The sequence below is a fragment of the Galleria mellonella genome, unplaced genomic scaffold (genome assembly GCF_026898425.1).
Source record: "Galleria mellonella isolate WM207_F2 unplaced genomic scaffold, CSIRO_AGI_GalMel_v1 utg116, whole genome shotgun sequence".
Lineage (NCBI taxonomy): Eukaryota > Metazoa > Arthropoda > Insecta > Lepidoptera > Pyralidae > Galleria > Galleria mellonella.
This window is the reverse complement of record NW_026441978.1, coordinates 4,082,057-4,103,483: the sequence shown is the minus strand read 5'-3', so window position 1 is coordinate 4,103,483 and position 21,427 is coordinate 4,082,057. Positions and strand designations below refer to the sequence as shown.

The window sequence follows — 21,427 nt, the reverse complement described above, 5'->3', positions numbered from 1 at the left end:
TATTTTTAACTAGCTCTTTGCCCGCTGCTCCGCGGTCATGAATTTCAGAAGTAGGAAAACTAATGAAAGAGATCATTTCTAGATAGCGTATCAAATGTAGATTATATAGATAGAGTGTCCATATAAATGCCTCGCCCAAAACAGGTCAACTTTTTTATCCATGTGTGCGTGAATAGGGTTACCATAATGTACGTTTACTACTTAGTATTAAATATTAAAAAAATAGAGAAATTATATTGTAAAATTAAGTAAAAAATATAAACAATACAAAATTCTTGCAAATACAATTAATAAATCCTAAAATAAATAGTGCATAATATTTCGCAATAATGCTTACTAAAATTAGCTGACTAAAAATTGTCCTGTTTTTTACACTTGATGCACTCTCTATATAATCTAAGGATAAAACACCACATTTTGAGTTAGACCTTCAGGAACAGAACTATCAAAACCGCATCCAATTTGGTGCAGTAATTTTTGCGTGATACCAAAACAAATATACACACAAATAGACAAAATTCCTTAAAAATATTCGACTTTTATTGCTCTTATTACCGATCACTATAGATCAATTTTTCTTAAATATTTCCCAAACACAAACATTGTCCAGGTACGATTTTATTATATTAATAAGTTAATTTAATAATTTAATTTCTCGTAAAATTTTTAAAAACACAGGGTTTATTTACGAAATATCTTCCAAACTATCTACAACGATAAAGTTAAGTATAGATAAAACTCTGAATACTTATGTGGAAGACAAAAAAAGCGGGACAAAAGAGGGTCCCACTTACCGCTTAGAGGAAGCACCTGCTACCTGACCCGGGTCGACCCTTATTGCCGAGAATGTATGCTTGTAATCGAGTTTTTATTTCGGCGATAGTTTGTGAACGTTTGTTAAAGAATAAAAAATGTTTATAGGCTTCTTTTACGAAAAATTCGTATTTGACCATATATATTTATTTGTCTAACACAAGACAAATATTTAAAACATTTGTGAAATTAAAAAGTTTGATTATCAACAGGCTAATACAAATCCATTCGTAACTCGTAATATCCTACATATCAATTTACTTAAATATCAAACAGTCTCAATATCATTATACCAACCATTCACTGTCCCCTGCCGAACATAAGCCTTCCCTATAATGGGAGTTTTACCAGTAGTTACCACGCATGGCAGGCGGATTGACAGCAGCAGTTAGTCTTTTAGAAAAAACACTGGTACCCATCCCTCTACCATTAGTTTCATTTTGTCGCCTCTTCCGACACCCACAGGAAAGGAAGAGGTGGCCCATTGTATGTCAGGACTACACGGCCTCTCAATGTTTCAAATGTTTTGTACAAGGTTTATAAAACACCAGCTTTTTGCCTGCTACTTCATACATATAGATTTCAGAAATAATAAAAACAATATAAAAGACCACTTATAGATGACAAAAGTGTCAAGATGAAACATATACCAGTTTTTATGTAGACATACCAGAGGGAGACTTTGTACAAAAGTCGTTTGCTTGGACACCTCTGTCCCATTCGTGTTTCAACCGTGAAGCAGTTGTGTTTGCACGGTTGTGTTTCGGTTTGAAGGGTGGGATATGGCAGTGAATTTTCATCCAAATCCGTTCAATAGTTTTTGCGTGAAATAGTTACAGACATACATCCATCCACAACGACCTATCTGTGTATTGTCCATTCAAATCTATCATCAGCCGTTCAAGTATGATCAAGTAACAAATATCCAAATATCTTTACAAACCTTCACACTTTTAGCTGGATCATATACAACATTGTAGATGCCAGAATTCATTGTCAATGTTTCTTATCTTAGCGAAGAAAAATGCCCGTGATATTTGGTTTGTTTGACGTCATATGTTTTTGTTTAAACATTATTTCAAAATATTTTGCTACAGCCAAATGATTTTTTAAGCAATGCTTAAGACTCACGAAATCAATTAGTTTTGGATGTTTAAGTATCTAGCATAAATTATGGTCTATCCGTATCCCAATTTTGTTCAAACCAGTCCAACCGTGCCTGATTATAAACGATAAAAACATGTTAACGAATTCTTATATTCATAATTAGTTGAATAATTCACACACTACGGAAGAAAGGTTCTTGTGTGACAACCCCATACGGGCAAACACAGTCTAGGACGACCATCTTTTTTTTTAATCGGTGATAATGGTATGGTAACCCCATTTGCGTTATCGGTATACACTGACGAGGCACCAGTGATAGATGACTGATGAGAACGAAAGCAGATCAGTTAGCCCATCCTGACGAATTCAACTAGAATTAGCCACGATGGTTTCCAGAGGAAACTACGTGGAGCTCGACCTGACAGGGTGTATTTCTAGTGATGGAGCTATTTGACCCCAATACTAACAATCCCTTTCCTCCCGGACGACCAACTAGATGGAGTGAAGGCCTCAAATGCAATGCAGAAAGGCAATGGATGCAGAAGGCTCAGGACCATTCCTTATGGCAGTTTATAGGGGAGACCTATGTTCATCAGTGGACAGATAATGGCTGAGATGATAATGAATTCACACTATCTGTATCTATGAATCGTCTTAATGTTTTATTATATAACATTTTACATAACAACCTTATTTATAATGGACAAGATTGATGGTTTATAGCCTCATTTGAATATTTTCTATTTGGATCAAATTTTAATAATAACTTTAACGTATATAACGTTAAAAAAAAATTAATTACCGGTTCTTAATTTGATTTTGTCACGATGAAAGTTGTTCTTTATAATAAATTTAAAAAAGAAGCAGGTATTCAATTCAATTGTATTTTTTTTTTATATTTGTTACCTCATTACTCTGTCAGTTGTGAACGGATTTGGAAAAATCTTTTTTAATCAAATACATAGGCTACTAAAAACATAACCCTTCTTTTGACTTTACCATAAGTAAAATTTAATCTCAGTTTACAATGCATAATGATCCGGTCAATGACATTTTGATCATTAACTGATCATTGATAGAACAGAGCTTTTCGACGTCTGTTAAAAAAATAATTGACTTACAAATCACGCGAGAAGAAACAACTTAACGGCTTGCCGTCCTTTGCCATTTACAGTCATTGCCAACGGCAACTCGACGTCTTGTAATATATCTTCGTAGTACTTACATAGTAATCTGGAAGTTGACAAATTGACCTCTTAATATGGCATCGTAATACTCGTACATTGTGATACAAGTAATATAGGATATAAAAATTAATTACAGCTACATTAAGTTGCATCCTAGTTACGGTGCAAGTCAAATCATTTATAAAACAAATATCTGCCTATTATATAGCTGACTTGGCAAACGTTGTTTTACCATATACATTATTTCTAGAACTATACATGAAAATTTATCGTACTACAATTATTATATTCGATTGTAATCTTGCAACCTTATTAAGGCATATAAAAATCGCTATTAAGAAACAGGAGTTGATCGTAAAACGGTGAAAATTTGAATTTGTATGTATTTTTCAATGCTAAACCATAATAAAATAAAAATAAAAAAGTTGTCAAAAAAATAAAAAAAAATTTAGGGATAGGTCACTCTTATCATTGAGGGGTATGAAAAACAGATGTTGGCCGATGCTCAGACCTACCCAATATGCACATAAAATTTCATAAAAATCGGTAAAGCCATTTCGGAAGAGTTTGGTAACAAACACCGCGACACGAGAATTTTATATATTAGATTTGATAAAGTAGAGACAAAAGATGTCTGAATAAAAAGAATTTTTGATTGTGGAAATCAATTCATTCTGCCAGACTAATCCTCTTATATGAACGCCAGCCCTTTTATAAACCTATTTTAGCTATTGAATTGTTTTGTCTTTTTTTTTTACACATATTTTTTTTTCCTTTTCAAAGACAGTAACAGAACAAAAACAATAAAAAAAACAGTTTGTAGTACTTTTTAGTTTTTATGAATAAGGGGCTTAGATTAACCTGTCATCTCAAGAATAAATAGGAATATGGAAAGATCTATGTACAATAATAGTTCAGAAATTAAAACAACAAATTTTATGCACCAGCGCATGTAATTGGGCACTTTTATTCATTGCATGGCATGGCATGGCATGACACGATTTTATTGTAACGATATAATAGTAAAACAAAATGAATATGAAATGATGACGACACTTCTAATTATTCATCGACAATAATATTATCATCTACATGTCTACAATATTGAAAAATTAAAAAAGGCCTTTATAAATTTTCTTTCCTATTATATCGTAACGATAAAACGTAACGTGACGAGCTGTGCCATCTACGATAAACTATAAAGCAAACAAATAGTCTAAAATTTAAGAAACTAATGTTTTAAATTAAGATTTGTCATTAAAAATAATAATATTTTCCTTATATAAAGTTATCAATATGACCTATATGACTTCATAAATATTATAAATGTGCGAGGAAATAAACGGAACAATCAATAAAATATACATTAGGTGTCTGATCATGTTATACCACCATGTTTGGTTATGATAACCTTATAATAATATTAATTATAAAACCATACTTATAACTGCCATTAGTGCGACATTATTGTTCTACTAGCTTTTTCTCGCGGTTTCGTCCGTGTAACTAGGATATGTTTACTGACCAGAATAGAACCCATTTCCTCCATACCTTACAACATATACATATATACCAAATTTCATAATAATTAGCCAAGTCATTAAGACGCTATGAAGTAATAAACTAACCTTCATACACGGACCCCATATATATAGTCGCGGACTCGCAGAGTTCACGGTTTACAAGTTGACGGAACACTGACCTGTCATTTTAAAAATTAAAATGCTTCTACCTAGTGATGTCTTTTTTTTTTTAATTATAATTAATCAAAAACAAAATAACTAGCTTTATCAAAATACGTGTGGACTCACCACACATCCAAGTACACTTTTTGGAAATGAAATTACTCGCTTTGGATCGGACATCGTTTCAAAGGAAAAAAATAAAAAAAAAACCTCGTTCGTTTCACACCTTGCGGAATTGCATGTTGATTTCAAAGCAATCCCTTTTTTGCGTTTCCTTCGTTTCGACGTAGGCACGTTTATTAGATTTTATACTGTATTATGTTTACTACGTAATTCGGCAAATAAATTGTCGCCTCTATTAAAGTTACTATAATAATAAATAATACAATGTGATAACAACAATTTACATTCGTTTCATGTCATAAAACCTCAAAGTCGTTACTTTTTTTATTGTGACAAGCGTGTTTCCACTCAACAATGTCTTTAATGATGATCTGTCGCAATCAACGCTTGAGAAATATAAATTGGTAACCATAAAACTGCGGGATCTTTTCGAAATGGGTAACTTCATTCAATATTCTGGATAAATTTATAATTTACCAGATTTTAGAGAAGATTTTCTACAAAAATGCACGGGTACCTCTGTCCTAGTCATGTTTCTGGCATGAATCTGCTAAGATTATATGGCTGTGTTTCAGTCTGAAGGGTATGTTTCAGTCTGACAATAAAATTTTATAGACGTAACATAGTTCTGAGGAATGACAACGCATAAGGAGTATCATGAAAATAAAACTCATAATAGTGGATTCTCTAATATTCATACTGTTCCTAACTTGCGTAAAATCGCTTAACACTTTTTATTAGGAATGCCATCAGCTTGTTTCTCATTTCAAATATCATAAAAAATCTGTCAAAGTTTTATAAAGAGACTGCAGCATAAAGTTTTTCAGAAAGTTCTTCAGAATTGTAATCACACACTGCTAATTGCTGTTAATGTAAACTAAAGTTACAGACGACCTTTGACGATAATAGTTTACCATCCCGTCGACAATAAACACATTTGCCACTTTAGTCTATAACTAAAAAAACAAATTCAATTGCGACATAATTTGTGTAAAATATAGAAACCTAACGATATCATAGAACATCATCAGAATCGGTTCAAAATTAGCAAATGAATCGCGTAATTTACAGATTGCACACCTCAATTTTTATTTTTTAATATTATTAAATACGGGCCTATAATTAACTTATTCGACTATTTTTGTCTCTTTAAATTTATGGTTTATTTATTATATTTACTACCGAAGGGAGCTTGATAGTTTCCCAATTCGTTCCCTAAATAATAAAATTTAATTTATGCATCCTTTCTAAATAATTTATTACCATTCCACAAAACTCGACAAGTTTAGAAGTAAATATATCCAAGTCCAGATACTGGCTTATGATACCGTTGAGCTGAGTCAATGCCAGTGGAAGATGAGCCTGTTTTACCTCTATTCTTTTCAACGAAACATTTTTATTCAACTTAGAATGGCAAACAAGCTGACGCCCCACCTGATGGAAAGTGGTAACCGTCGCCTATAGACATGAGCAGTACCATGGACATAACAGACTATACTGTTTCGCCCATGATACCTCCCATGCGTTGCCATTCCTGAGGACTCAGGTGTTATTCCTCTGTACCCAGTAAGTTCACGCCATATCTCACCCTGTAAAAAGTCCTTTATACTTGCTCTAGCATAATTAGAAGGCGCTCGAATGGATTTAATATAAAACTAAATGCGTATTACAATAGTTCAAATAACGTTTTTATTAATAAGGAAAAGTGGGGCAATTATATTACATACCAAATATTATACGCTTATGAGTTTACACAGAACATAATATTAATTTAATGAATCATCTGAATATTATGTAGAATTCATAAGAATTTTATGAAAAAATCTGTCACACATCAAGATAATGATTTCCATCTGATACGTAAAGGTGTGTTCGTATACAGTAGCTAGAAATTGGAAAATAATCTAAAGCATTTCCTTTTTCACAAATTTCAACAAATTAACTGATTTTATTAATGAGCTATTTAAAATTAAATAATCCTTACCAATATAAATATATAAATGCGAAAGTGAGTTTGTTTGTTTTCTTTTAGCGCCTTAAACAATCAATATAAAATTCGGTATACATACACTCCGAGTAGCGAAAATATTTTTTATTATTTGCGTGAAATTAAGAGTACAAGTTTGTAAATCACCAACTAATCACGAATTTTTGAAGAAGTCTCTAAATGACCTATGGTTTTCCTCATATTAAAATACTCAAAGTCACAATTGAAGATTTTGTTTATTTTTGCAAAGCAAATTAATTTATTCTACCTTACATTTTACGTACATCAAGATATTGTGATACAATCCTTCAACAAACTTTGTGATTGTGCATTCTCGTGGGCGGTTAATAAACGTCAGACTCGTTTCGTAACAATGTTCAATAAATTAAGTGATTGATTAATCAAAAGACAGCTGATAGCGTACTTTGTCGTAAATCACGCACAAAGATTATCCGAATCACATAAAATCTTGGAGTTGCATTTATTATTTACTAAAAATAACTATTGATGTCTGCAACAAGTGTTTAATTTAATATTCAGTCGTTAGGTTGATAAAAATCCAAATAATTTGATAGAGTAAATAAATCGGCAATTTAATTTTGATCTATCAACTATAAAATTTTCAAACTTTCCTTGTTATAATGTTCTTTATCTAGAATTAAGGTCCAATATATACATTAAATTGAATAATATTATAATTTACTCTTAAGCGTCTGATATTTCACTATTTATCATACAAAACTATCTAAACTACTAGACAAACATGTCCTTATAAATGTAAGTATTACACAGCTACGTCACAACAAACAAATCTCGGTCGTTGTGACACGCTCATTTCAAACAAACGTATCAGATAAGTTTATCAAATCAAAGCAATTGTAGAAATGAGATCAGTTTGTTATACGCGTTCTATCCGCACAGAGGTCGGGCTTCTGCGAGCTTTAGGTCTAGTTACTAGTATCAGGGCCGTATTACCACGTTGTTGCAGGCTGCATTCAACACTCCGACGCCGCATCGGGTGAACGTCGGAAAACGACTCACGTAACTATCATTCGAGTGAATAGAGTGCGCGTAGTCGATCGCGACGTGCAATGCCCAGGGCCCCGCGAGCCCCTCTACCCCTCACAGGGCTATGGAGACCCTCATCGATAAGTTCAAGAGGGAGCAAGGAGGTCTGCGCCGTTCCCGATCCGTCCGCGCGTCCTTACGTATGATAGGGAACCGGTGGCGGTCGACGAAGGAAGAAGACACGACAGATGACTTAGACAAGATTAAACGCAACAGTTTAGTCTTCACTACTCAGATTTGGAGTGCAGATAAGGATTTCGACGTTGCATACACGGGCATTGACGGTACTTACAAAGCAAAAACACCGGCGATGGCGCGAAAGAAACAAGAGCCAGTGAAGCAAAGACGTAAAAGTGGTGATATAGACTTGAATTTGAAACCCCAACGACATAGGAAAGTGGAGAAGACGAAATTCAGTGATTTATTTACGAATAAGAAGCAGAAAAGTGTGTCAACGAAGGAGTTGCTTTTGCCAGAGAAGATACCGCCCAAAGCAGCGGCAATATTGCACATAAATTCTCCCGACAAAGGGAAGATAAAATTAAAGGGAATGGGCAAATCTGAATCGGCGAAATCTATGACTGATTTGGTAACACATCAGCGTACAAGGAGAGGATCTGAGAGTGATATGTGCCCGAGTCAACCTCGTGGATGTGTTAACCCAGCTTTCGTGTACAGCACACCACCGAAGGAAAGAAAGCTGCCGATGTCCCCAACAGCTTACTTGAGTACGTAATTTTACAATCACATTATTCTTTTATATTACCTTAAAGTTATTTATGAATATAAATTCATATTGACCAACTGAATAATTATGTAATCTGCATATTAAAATATTGATATTAAAATAAATCGTAGAAGATAAATTATAAATGCTACATATTTTTTTTTTATAAACGTCTCTCGTCATGTACAATAACATGTTATTTGCATGGGATTTTTTTTAATTAAGTTATATGAAATATATTATAAGTACATGTTATTAACTGCTGCACAAATTTGGTAAATCTTATTACATTATAAATTTCAATTTGTTTGTCAAATTATAATTATGCAAGAAAGCTTTTTACGGATAAATTTAATCTGTTTGGGTAATATGGGTTACTTTATTATCTTTTGAATAAAACATTTAAAAGATTCAACTTGTAATAAAAACACTAGTTTACATAGTATTTTATAACCATGCCTATTCGACTCCTTTACGCCATGATACTTTATGGTACAGGTAGAGATAAACAAGTGCCTATGTCCGTTATCCACATTATAACTGTTTTTATTTATTTATATAATTATTTCTCAGATTTTTATGAATATAGCTCAAGAACAGAATGGTGAATACTCCAAAATAATGTATTTGTTTCGAATGAGTATACTTGTTAAGGATTTTTTTTATACAACTTAGAATAGTAAACAAACTGACGGCTCACCTTTATTTTTTTCATTGTTAAATTTTACTTTTGACGTTTGAGAATAATTGTAAACTAATTCCTCTGTTTTTTCTTAAATAATCAAGTGCACAAATGTACACTAAGCACTAAACGTTCTTAGAAATTATAACGTAATATGTTTTTGCAACGTATAAAACCCCACAAAAACATAACTGCGTTAATGGTCTTGAAGTAAGACAATACATTATGTATGAACATTATGATTGCGATTTTAATTCTTCACTTTATTACTAATCTCCATTCATATTAAATGTATATGAATATCACGTTGCTACGTCTGTATGTGTGTGTGTGTGTGTGTGTGTGTATGTGTACAAGTTTGAAAAAAAATGTTCTCTCAGAAGTATTTCCTAATTATCCAAAATTTGTTGAATACATATCGAATGTTGAAATAGACATGTAATGTGGAAAGAATGGATAAGATGAGTATATCAGTGGAAGTCCAAAAGTAGCGCAAGTAAATTACAAGTTGGGAAATAATTGTCTTGATATGAACATGGGATATACAGAGATAAAAAGTGTGTGGTAAGGAAGGTATTACGTATAAATACAAAATCAGTATAAAAATTTAAAAAGAGATGTATAGGTTGTGTGACAAATAATACGAACACAGTGAAAGAGTGACTATAAGTAGAAATTAATGAAAATGAAAATACATCATCTACGCCAACCTCAAATAGATATGGGACAAAAAGATGGTAATGCTGGCTGAAAAACAAAAGAGTATATGTATGTTAAAAGTATATGTTGAGTATCATACAAATTCGTGTTTTATTCCGTGGAAATTAAACATACTTTGAATATCACAATCAATATTTAAATTATTTTTTTATTATAATTGTATACGAATATATTATATATTGAATCATGTAGCATATTTATGTTATATTCTGTATCATTAATTAAAGATTTTATATAGCAAAATCTTCAATTAATGATAAAAAAACAGGGATTTTCATTATGACAATTGACACTTAATATAAAATCGACACTGGAGTACATTTTACCATTTGCGAGTATAATAATTAATAAAATTAATTTAAAATTGGCTAAGATATAGAACACGCAGTATTTGTGACGTTTATACTGCTGTTCATGTCTTTTATGTATTAATAATGCAATGGACAATTAAACGTATTCATGTTTATTTCCAACTCGACATAGATTCATTGACTTATAGAACACAGATTAACATTAATTATAGATACAATTATTAAGGCCCCCATACACTACAATGTTTATAGACGACGATTACCGCTTTCTATGAGATGAGCTGTCAGTTTGTTTGCTAATTTAAATTAAAAAAAAATTTACACAACGTTGACAAAAAAAGTAGGACGAATTGCAAAAGTTTTAAGTTTATTATAAAAAAATAGAACTGCAATAAATGTACAAATGACGTTCTAAGTAAGACAAAATTTGTACTTTTTATTGTTTTTATATTATTTTTATTTATCGCTTAATATCCAATCTATATATTCTGACTCATTTTAAATCTTCAATTACACCAATTGCACCAGATAGAGACTTTGTACAAAAGTAATTTGCTTAGCCATCTCTGTCCCATTCATATTTCTACTGTGAAGCAGTTGTGTTTGCATGTGTGGGATATAGCAGTGAATTTACAAGGTACAGAGGAATAACACCTGAGTTCTCAGGAATAGCAACGTATAGGGGGCATCATGGGTGAAACAGTATACTCTGTTATGTCCATGGTACTGCTCGTCTATAGGCGACGGTTACCACTTTCCATCAGGTGGGCCATCAGCTTGTTAACCATTCTAAGTTGCATAAAAAAATTACATATAAATAATTCTGATACAAAAGATGAATATACTTAACCAGCCGAGTTAGAGATATGTCTGTTCTACATTCCAATACTAATTGTATGTATAATCCTAAATCGATATAGCAATTATCGTTAAATGTCCATCAATTATAACATAATTTGAATAACCAGCTATTGACGATAAACTAGAGCATTCAAATGTTCCTCCATCTCTGTATTATGATACTGTAAATATCTAATAATAATTATTATTATTTCGAGGTTTTCCTCAGAGACTACAATAAGACCTTCATCAAAAAGAGTATATTAAGGTTTCTTCAAGGACAGCAACGCGTACATGACACCCCTAGTATTGCAAGTGAAAGCCCTTAGTGTTTTATAGGTGGAATAATTTTTTAAATCGTTTAAATAAACTTTGAGTATATTATAAATACATTAAGAAGAAATAAATAAATCTTTCCTCTTCGAAGTGTATATTCTTTAATGAATCATGTATTCTCGTAATTTTCTGTTTTGCCTTTATTAAATAATACAGCAGAGACGACCACGCAATAATTCGTTATTCATACAATTATCGGTTTCATAAGAAATGTGTGTATTATAATTTTGTAGGCGACATCACACGCATGTATAATACACATAATGTCTCCTTTCGCAATTGGGTTATCGCGAATAGGTATTTTACACAACGTTACTTGTTCAATAATTCAGTACCTTTTTTTTTGAAGTCGGTTGATAATAGACTACTCGTGGTACTACTAGTATTGGAAACAAACCTTAGCGTTTTAAATAATACTGTTAAATAATGTATTTTTCTACATTTCATAATATGATAATAGAGTTAAAAAAATACCTGAATTACCAAAAAAGAGATTGAATAGTAAGCAGTCTATAACTCCACTGACGATGGGTGGTAGTAAACTAGTCAGTGATCGCAAAAACTTCGTGAACGCATCATTAGATACGGTGCAATATGTTGCAACATATTGCAATTATGTATTTTGGTAGAAACCCGGTTGTGACTTTATATGGTGATGGATGATACCGCAATTGGTTTCATAACTTCGGTGTATTACGTAATTGACAGGATCAGTATATCATTTGAATACGTATTCAAATGCAATAATTACTTAAAGTGACTTAAATAGCCATACAAACAAACAATCTACCATCTTGTTATCGACTGCCCGCGTTTTGCCAGTAAGCGATTTGATTGTAAAAACGCAATAGATATTAAAATAAATATTAATAATTTAAAGTATATTATAAACGATAATGATAAAAGATCTGCATTATTAAATTTAACAAAGAATATATTAACAAAAGTTGGTTAGGAGAACGGAACTAAACATCTTAACTAGTAACGAACACAAGTAGTTTAAAATACATTGTATTTTTTTTATATTATGACATATATATTTATAAACTATTAATACATTAAACTCAATAAAAAAAAAATTGTAAATGTATAAGATAGTAATGTAATGCTGTTCATGATTATAGGCGATTATTACTCGCTCGCCATCGACAGGGAATTCATCCTCATACGCTGGAATGAGCTCCCTGCCGAGGTTTTCTCTAGAGACTATAGTATGGGGTTCTTTGTAAGGATATATTACGGTTTCTTTAGGGACAACTATGCGCATGTGACACCCATAGTGTTGCAGGTATTCATAGACTACAGCGACCGTTTACCATTAGAGGAGCTGTATGCTTATTTGCCACCTTTGTGATATAAAGCAAAACGCTCTCTATCAGTTGAGCAGTTATGTTTGCCATTATAAATTGAAAAAAAAAATAAAAAAAAAATTGAGTTGAAAAAAAAACATAATCTATTTAAAATTGACAAAAATATTCCGTAACATAGAGAAAAAGTACCTTCTTGTTTAGAAGTCAATTCAAAATGGCGTCTTATGATCTCGGCTAATTCCAAAGGAAAAGGCGTGAGTTTTGTAGTAATTATTTAAAAAACCCAAGTAAAAGAAACTTCTTCATTTATTTATTAGAATATTAAACAGCAGTACAATATTATATTAATACTAATACGTAATATGCTTATATATAAATCTGTGTCCTCGGTAGAGTAACAAAAAGATACAAGAGAAATATTAAAAAAATATATATAAAGTAGGATTAAAATGTAACACCATAAGAATGAAATCCTTATTAATATTATAAAAATGAAAGTGAGTTTGTTTGTTTTTTTTTTTATACCTTTTCGCGTCGTGACGGCTTAATTATTTAACACCTTGGCCTACTGTGGCAATATAAGTAAACCGATACGTTTTAAATATGTATAAATAGATATTAGTATGCTATTCATTTGATTATTTACATATATTTTTTTAACACGAGCGTTTTTATACATTTACTTATTGCGCCAAATAATACCGCCTTTCTTTTCTCCTCTATCCAAAGATTGTCTGGAAGAGATTGGTTTAACGATAAATCCGCCTTTTGCACTTCATATGTATATATATAATTTTGTATCATTCTTGAGGTAGTGCTATGAAGAGTAAATAAATATATATACCTACAACTTCAGATTTTTTCAAAAGTTTTAATTAGAAAATTCTTACCAATATTAAAGATGTGAAAGTGAGTTTGTTACATCGTAGTGCCTAAACCTTAACGGCTCAAGCAATCTCTACGAAATTTGGTATACATTTATTATATGACATAGTGAAGGGCATGGGTACTTTTTCACCGATCAGTAAACATTTTCCATAATAGCTGTTAACATCTATAATTGGTTGTACTTATTTCGTTTTCAAGATAAATTTATGACTTCTCACGCCAATATATTTTTGTTATTAGTATAATAATTTTCCCCCTAATAACAACTACCAATAAAGTTAATTGGCTTAAAATAATATCTGTATTTTTAAATCTCTTGAACTAAATCTATATTCAAATTTTAGATAAGATACGTGCAAGATATATAGTTGATTTATCTCTTATTGTGTATGTATTTGATCTGAGATTTATATTATATTTAGAAAATTTCATATCTCTAATACGTCATCTATAATATCTATGTATTCCGTAATATTTATTATTAAAAAGAAAGTAGCTTTATCTATCTGTTTGGTTTTCATGGCTAAAGGCATGAACTGATTTTGATATGTAGATTCTTCTTGATGCATCCATAGGAATAGAGATTCGTCCAGAGGAGGACTCATTTTACTGCCAAAAGTATTTTAAAATATAAGAAATATAAATCTAAATATATATATATATATATATATATATATATATATATATATATATATATATATATATATATATATATATAAAAATAAGAAACTACAAATCGAAACCGCCATATTTTAAACAAATTAGCACGGAACCATTCTATAAGCAATCAATTCTTGCAATCTAATACTGCATTATTCAAAATTCAGTATTTCCGAACCGATACGACATAATAACCTTCTAAGAAAAGAACATATTCCTTTTTAAAAAGCCGGGCAGCACATCTGCGATGCCTCTAGTGTTGTGGGTGATCATGGGCAGCGGTAGTCACTTACCATCAGATGAGCTGCATGCTCGTTTGCAAAAAAAAATATCTGTGGGGTTACTTTTAAAATAAATTCAAATAGATCGTTATTGGAATAAGGACGTTTCACACTCTCGAATTGCAACACTAACGACATAATGATAACATACTATTATGATTGATTCATAATACAAGTTACACACTTGACAATGCAAACTATTGCAATCCGATTTCAATTCTAATTTAATTCTTAATTGTTATTTTATGAGTGCAGTACAAAATGGTCATTGGCATTCTATTGAACTGATATCAATATTAAATTCAAGAGTAGGCCTGCTGAACTGCATTGTCCTCGTATAATTTTTTTTTCTATTTTTTATGTTATAATTTTGTAAGAAACACTCGTAAGCCAGTTCAATATATAATACAATAGATTTTTTGGTAAGCTTGTGTTACTTATGTACATATATAGAAGTCCTATAGTACGATATTCGTTCAATACGTTTGTCAGTATGTGTGTATTGTATAATATAGCAAGACATAGCTACTAATATTTAAGACTGTAACCAATCTGTGGATATAATTCTTAACAGTTTTAATTTACCGTAGTATGTGTGAAAACATACTAATTACCACATACACTTACCGTGTCGTCATTCAAATAACCACAAAATCCATAAAAACAACTACTGGTTTAATCTACAAAACCTGTCCAAATGTTACGAAACAGAATGAAAACTGGAAGTTTTTCTTTCTATAAAAACTTTACTTTCATTTCAATCACGGTCAAATAACCCATTGCCGATATAATCATCAATAATAGTGATTAAATTAATGATCATATTGATTACTATTTCAAGTACATTAAAGTTTCTCGAATCAATCAATAGCACGTTTAGGAATTATTCCGATTTGGAAAATTATATTTTTGATCTGGAAGGATATACTTATTGACTGGTTTCATAGAAATTTTATCGAAAATGTGCACAGCACAGCTTAATCAGGTTCTCTTTCAAGCAAGATGAAGGATACAAATGACAGGACAAAAGAAAGATACTCTTTATTGTTACCTCATATTTGTTATCCTTTATTGTTGTATAAATACGAACAATTACAAGAAAATATTACATTGAGAAAACATTGGACAGCCTTGTCGCTAAAGACGATCTCTTCCAGGCAACCTTTGAATGGAGAAAAGTAATATAAACAGTTTGACTGGAAGCACGAAACTGTTCATTTTTTAAATACATATAGAGACATGTATACGTGCAATATAATACTGTAAATATATGTATAAATAATAGAAATAAGACTTGGTCTCCCGAGATATAAACCCCCAAGCATTCATTGCAAAAAAATATTTAATAATAACTGTTGATCGAACCAAATCGAAAAGTAGTTTGCAAAATGTCCGGGCGTCACCGAATCTAGTCGGATCGTTTAACTTCGTAACAAGGCCGATATTAAATTTCAACATGGTACTCCTACTAACAATAAACACGAAACAATAGAAGCTACTGATGCTGTATAGTAACTCAGATTCTCACGGCCGTTAGTGAAAAGATTGTATGTAACAAGCGAAGATAATTTTACTACGATACCTTTATTGACGTTTGAGGCTCTCACAATGGTGAAATATAATCTAAAGGTCTACCTACGTAATTTTGAAGTGGAAAGTTCTGTACTTACTTTGTTTATCTGCTTACTAGTCTCCAGCCAGAACTTTTTTTTTTATATTCTTTAATGCACTTGTGTTAGAAATCGTAATATCGTGCGCCGATGGCACATAGCTAATTATATAATTTTTTTTTTTCATTTATACAACTTTGAATGGCACACAAGTTTGATGGAAAGTGGTAACTCTCGCCTATAGACATGAGCAGTACCATGGACATAACAGAAATATAATCTTGCCATTCCTGAGGACTCAGGTGTTATTCCTCTGTACCTAAATTCACGTATCCCATTCAAACTGAAACACAGCCATGCAAACACAACTGCTTCACGGTTGAAACACGTTCAGAGATACTTACTTTGTTTATCTATTTTATTTTGCTATTTAAACTAATTTTGTATGCGAAATAAAATTATTACATATTTATTTATCTTACTCATCAACCTCACTCAATACATATATTGTTACCTTAAAGCTGAAGTAAATAGATAAATTTTCCTTACATAATTATACATAATTTTGCGTCGTGAAATCCCTCAATAGCATCGTCGTGTGTGCAAACTAATAACGCCCTTCAATAAAACACTATCATGTCTGTAACAATACTAATGATGTAATACCAATGACAATGTTTAAATAAGATAATTTTAGAAAAATAACATATGTCTTGTAAAGGTTTTGCTGATAAAGTAATGAGGCGGTTCTCATTTCTCGTCACAATTACGTCGCAATTTCTAAACCGATTTTGATATTTCTTTTTTTAATTGATAGAGTTTACTCCCGTGTTGGATCCATATCAATTTTGTGGCATTTCATGCTGCCATTTTTCTTTTTGGAATACATATTTTTTATACAACTTAGAATAGCGAACAAGCTGACGGCCCACCTGATGGAAAGTGGTAATCACCGCCTATAGACATGTGCAGTACCATAGACATAACAGAGTATACTGTTTCCACCATCATACCCCCCATGCGTTGCCATTCCTAAGGATTTAGGTGTTATTCCTCTGTACCCTGTAAATTCACTGCCATTTCCCACCCTTCAAACCAAAACATAGCCATGCAAACTCAACTGCTTCACGGTTGAAACACGAATGGTACAGAGGTGCCCAAGCAAACGACTTTAGTACAAAGTCACCCTCGGGTAAACCCATAATATAACTGGTTCAGCGGTGTTTTGTCGCGTATTATGACTGTTTTTTTGTTTGCAGAGCAAAATGTACTTTACTTGTTAAGTAGGTTTATGTGTAGTGTTTACCACAGGGAGACTGTACGAAAGCCGTCTGCATGAGTACCTCTGTCCAATCATGTTTTTGCAGTAAAGCAGCTATGCTTTCATAACTGTATTTCTGTTTGAATAATCGGATGTAGCAGTGAATTTACAGGGTATAAAAACAACGCTACAGTCCTCAGGAATAGCAACGTATGAGAGGTGCCAGAGGTATTAAACTGTATCGAACTGTGATGTTACCACTTTCAATTTCAGGTAGATCGTCAACTTGTTTGCCATTCTAAATTTCGTAAAAAAGTAGCAATCTATTAAACCTACCACGTCGTGAGTAACTAAGAAATACGTAACCAAGATCAAATCAAGTTGAGATTTTGTTAGTAAGTTAAAAAATAAAAATATTTAAATATTAGTAAGGATATTTCTTCATTTAGTACCAACGATCCTTTCTTGATTCTTGAACGCGAGTAAATATATATATATATATATATATATATATATATATATATATATATATATATATATATATATATATATATATATATATTTAATATGCTTAACATAGTCAAAAAACGTAAAATTATTCAAAGCTAACACTATTTATTTATTTACTTACTTGCTTATCTATTTATTTAATTATTTATTATAATTAACAACTAAGGGAGTTAGGCAATTTCCCAATTCGTTCCCTTAGGAATCACAATATACAAAACAAAAACAATTAATTACTGGACGCTTTCAAAATAATTATATAGAATTATCACATAAAATTACGGGTATTTTCTTGAAATTTTACCTAATAACTAACGTCCATTATTTTCAGGCAATTACCTATTTCTCTGTATATAATCTTCGTTCTGTATACAATAATAAAATCTCACAAAAAGACCTCGTCAATATTAGTCTTATTTTTTTTGTGCCTAATCAATAATCACCCATCTATTGTGTTATAATACGAATAAATACAATCGTTAAAGCTGTATACCTAGTTACCTTTGACGGACATGAAAACTCCTATTTTTTTTTTTATTCTTAATTCAAATTTAGACTCCACATAGCAATTATAATTAAGTGTATTGTTATTTTAATAAATACGATATCGTATTACCTGTTCGTATTATATAAGTGGCGAAACAATGGCAAATGTGTGGGAGAGTTCCCTACTTGTTGCAGTTACGAAATATGATGATTATCTTGAAAGTGCAGACATTGACCTTTCGAGTCTGCAGTCCGTTCGCGACGAACTGGTCGGACCTTTTTTCACTTTCGTCTGGAAGAACTGGATATAATAAATTTACTTTCTTGAACTTGTTCTGCTACTTACTTAATATTGATTATGTTCATTGCTTAATTCTAACTTTGTCTATTCTACAGTAGTCACTAAAATATTTATAAGCGATTTCAATGGAAGTTGGTTCTATTGAATTTTTCTTTTTACATTACGGAATAATTTCGCAAATTCTGTACAAATTTTCATAATTATGTATGAAAATTAATATCATTTATTCCCGTATTAATTCCATAGTAACGTTGCCAACATTGTCGTCGCTATCAGTTAATCGATTAAATATTTAAGTAACGTATCTTCTTATAAACATACAACTTCTTACGCTTCTATTTTAGTCTTCTTTGTGAAGCGGACACGTGGCATATGTTACTTACTTATACTATAATAAACAATTAGTTATTCTCATGGATTCAGTGTGACAACCGCTATAGCTCCTAGCAGCTAGTGGCATTTTCTTGATTTTCAGAGTTCAATTTTATGTCATACTTCAGAACTCACATATTTTTATTTTCCCCTAATTAAACGTAGCGTGAAGATATATAAACAAGAATAAAACAAAAATCATGATAATAAAGTGAAATCAGAAAATACAGATTTGTTTCTCTTCCACACTTACATTATTGGAGATAAGAAATAAAAATGCTGATATTTCTTTACGCTACATTACCTTTACTGTTTATATATCGTTATATTTTTATAATGGCTTCCAAGACGATGCAGGGTCACAGATTAAATAATGGCAGTGTTACGCTTCAGTGGTTGCGCTTAGATTAAATGAACTAACTATTGCTGTATCAATATTGTAATGTACAAACATAAATAATCTGTGGATAAGACAGTTTTTCTATGCCTACGAAATCTCTCTATAGGACTTGTTAGTGAGTTTCAATGTAAGCCAGTGATGTAAATTGTAAGACCTTTGAGTGGGTGACCGCAATATGATATGGAAACGTTTGCTGTTTCCATTTCTCGGAAGACACAGTACACCAAATCATCGCTTTTGGATATTAGGTTCGGGAAGGGAAACCATTACGCTAATGAAGCGCTTCAGCGGTTTCATAACCTGATGGGTCACATAACAATGGATTTAAGCCTAATTCAGAGTTAGAAGGGAATAATTATATATTTATAATTATTTTTTCTGTTGTCATGTGTATCGCCATACTAATTAGTTTACTAAATTGAACTTGCACTCAACCTAGTCCGCCAGTGGAGTGTCGCTTTTGCATAGTCAAAGATTTTAGATAAATTGTGACTACTACACACAAGATCGAGATAGTGCACACAATGCTTGGGAGTCCGAATACCGCGCGAACATCTCAGTTGCAATAATGATACTGCAATGGACTGACATGCTTGAGTTTTTATCCTGTGGTCAGTTCCAAATTTAAAAATTATTACTTTTTATTTAATTACATATTCGTACTCAGAAATTTAAGTGATATTTTGTATTGTTGTTTTTTTTTAATTTTTTTTTTTTGTGTTGTTAAGTTTGTTGCGTTTAATTCAAGTTGAGTGTCAGTTAACAGTAATCGCCTCAACTTCCGATACAAGTGTCTGCGCCACGCCATGACCGATTTTGTAGATGTCATGTCTCGTTCTACACCACGGCCTCGGGTATTTCCGCTTTGTGCAGTACAGTACTGATACATCACTGTTGCTTTCATGTTTTTTTAATAGACATGAAATTGAGTAACGATTCACCACGCGATGCGTGTACACGTTATCGAAGTCACGAGCTATTGGAACAATAGCTTGAGCGTGTTCTGAGGCTGTACACCACAATAATGATGGAACCCTTTCACCTCATGTTTTTATAGGAATCAACTTTGTAACGTACCGTCTTTCACTATTCTTGACAACTATCACGCTTACACGTCAAAGTGTGTTTGTAATCGCTATGCTTTACTAACCAAAAATATACATATAGTATATAAGTACATTGTAACATCAGATCTAACTATCACGCTATTATAAATGTGAAAGTTTATGGTTGGATGTTTGTTACTCTATTAGTTTCTAAATGAATTTGTAAACAAATGTAACATATACAAAATAAGCAAACTTTTTTATTTTGATCACGCAGAAAAACCTCAAAATACTACTAGTAACTATTTAGGTTTTGTTTACTTTTTTTTTTGCAAATTTACTAATTCAACAAGCCCATGCCAGAAACGTAAATAGCAAAAACATATTTATATATATCACCCTTCAAACGAAACAGTTATGCATGCATGACTGCTTAACAACAAATACAGGAATGTGACAGATGTACCCATGCCAATAACTGTCTATAGTATTATATGGTATTACTTATATTATAAATGTGAAAACGTGTTTCTTTTATTTTCTACATTTTCGCATATCGGATAATGATTCATCATCGTCATCAATTTGATTAATTTTAGTTAATTAATTAATTAATTAACTAAAATTTAATGGAGCCGTTAATTTTCCGCTGCTGAATATAAACCTCGCTCGTGAGAGTTTTTCCAGTAGTTGCCACGCTTGGTAGGCAGATTGGCAAC

The 21,427-nt window shown here is 31.7% G+C and overlaps 1 protein-coding gene across 5 annotated transcripts in view; it reads left to right on the top strand.

The window, feature by feature from the left end:
- The window catches only part of LOC113511525 (uncharacterized), a 371,241-nt gene that overhangs the window by 316,423 nt on the left and 33,391 nt on the right, over positions 1 to 21,427 (top strand). The window contains exon 2 of one of the 5 annotated variants that reach the window (XM_026895154.3): positions 7,891 to 8,698. The exons of 3 other annotated variants lie outside the window; for them this stretch is intronic. In XM_026895154.3, the coding sequence (XP_026750955.2) occupies positions 8,035 to 8,698 (664 nt within the window). In that variant the 5' untranslated portion in view covers positions 7,891 to 8,034. Of the gene's footprint in view, positions 1 to 7,890; positions 8,699 to 20,148; positions 20,274 to 21,427 lie in introns of those variants that run through there. One more of the 5 variants, XM_052894578.1, reaches the window with a different exon arrangement.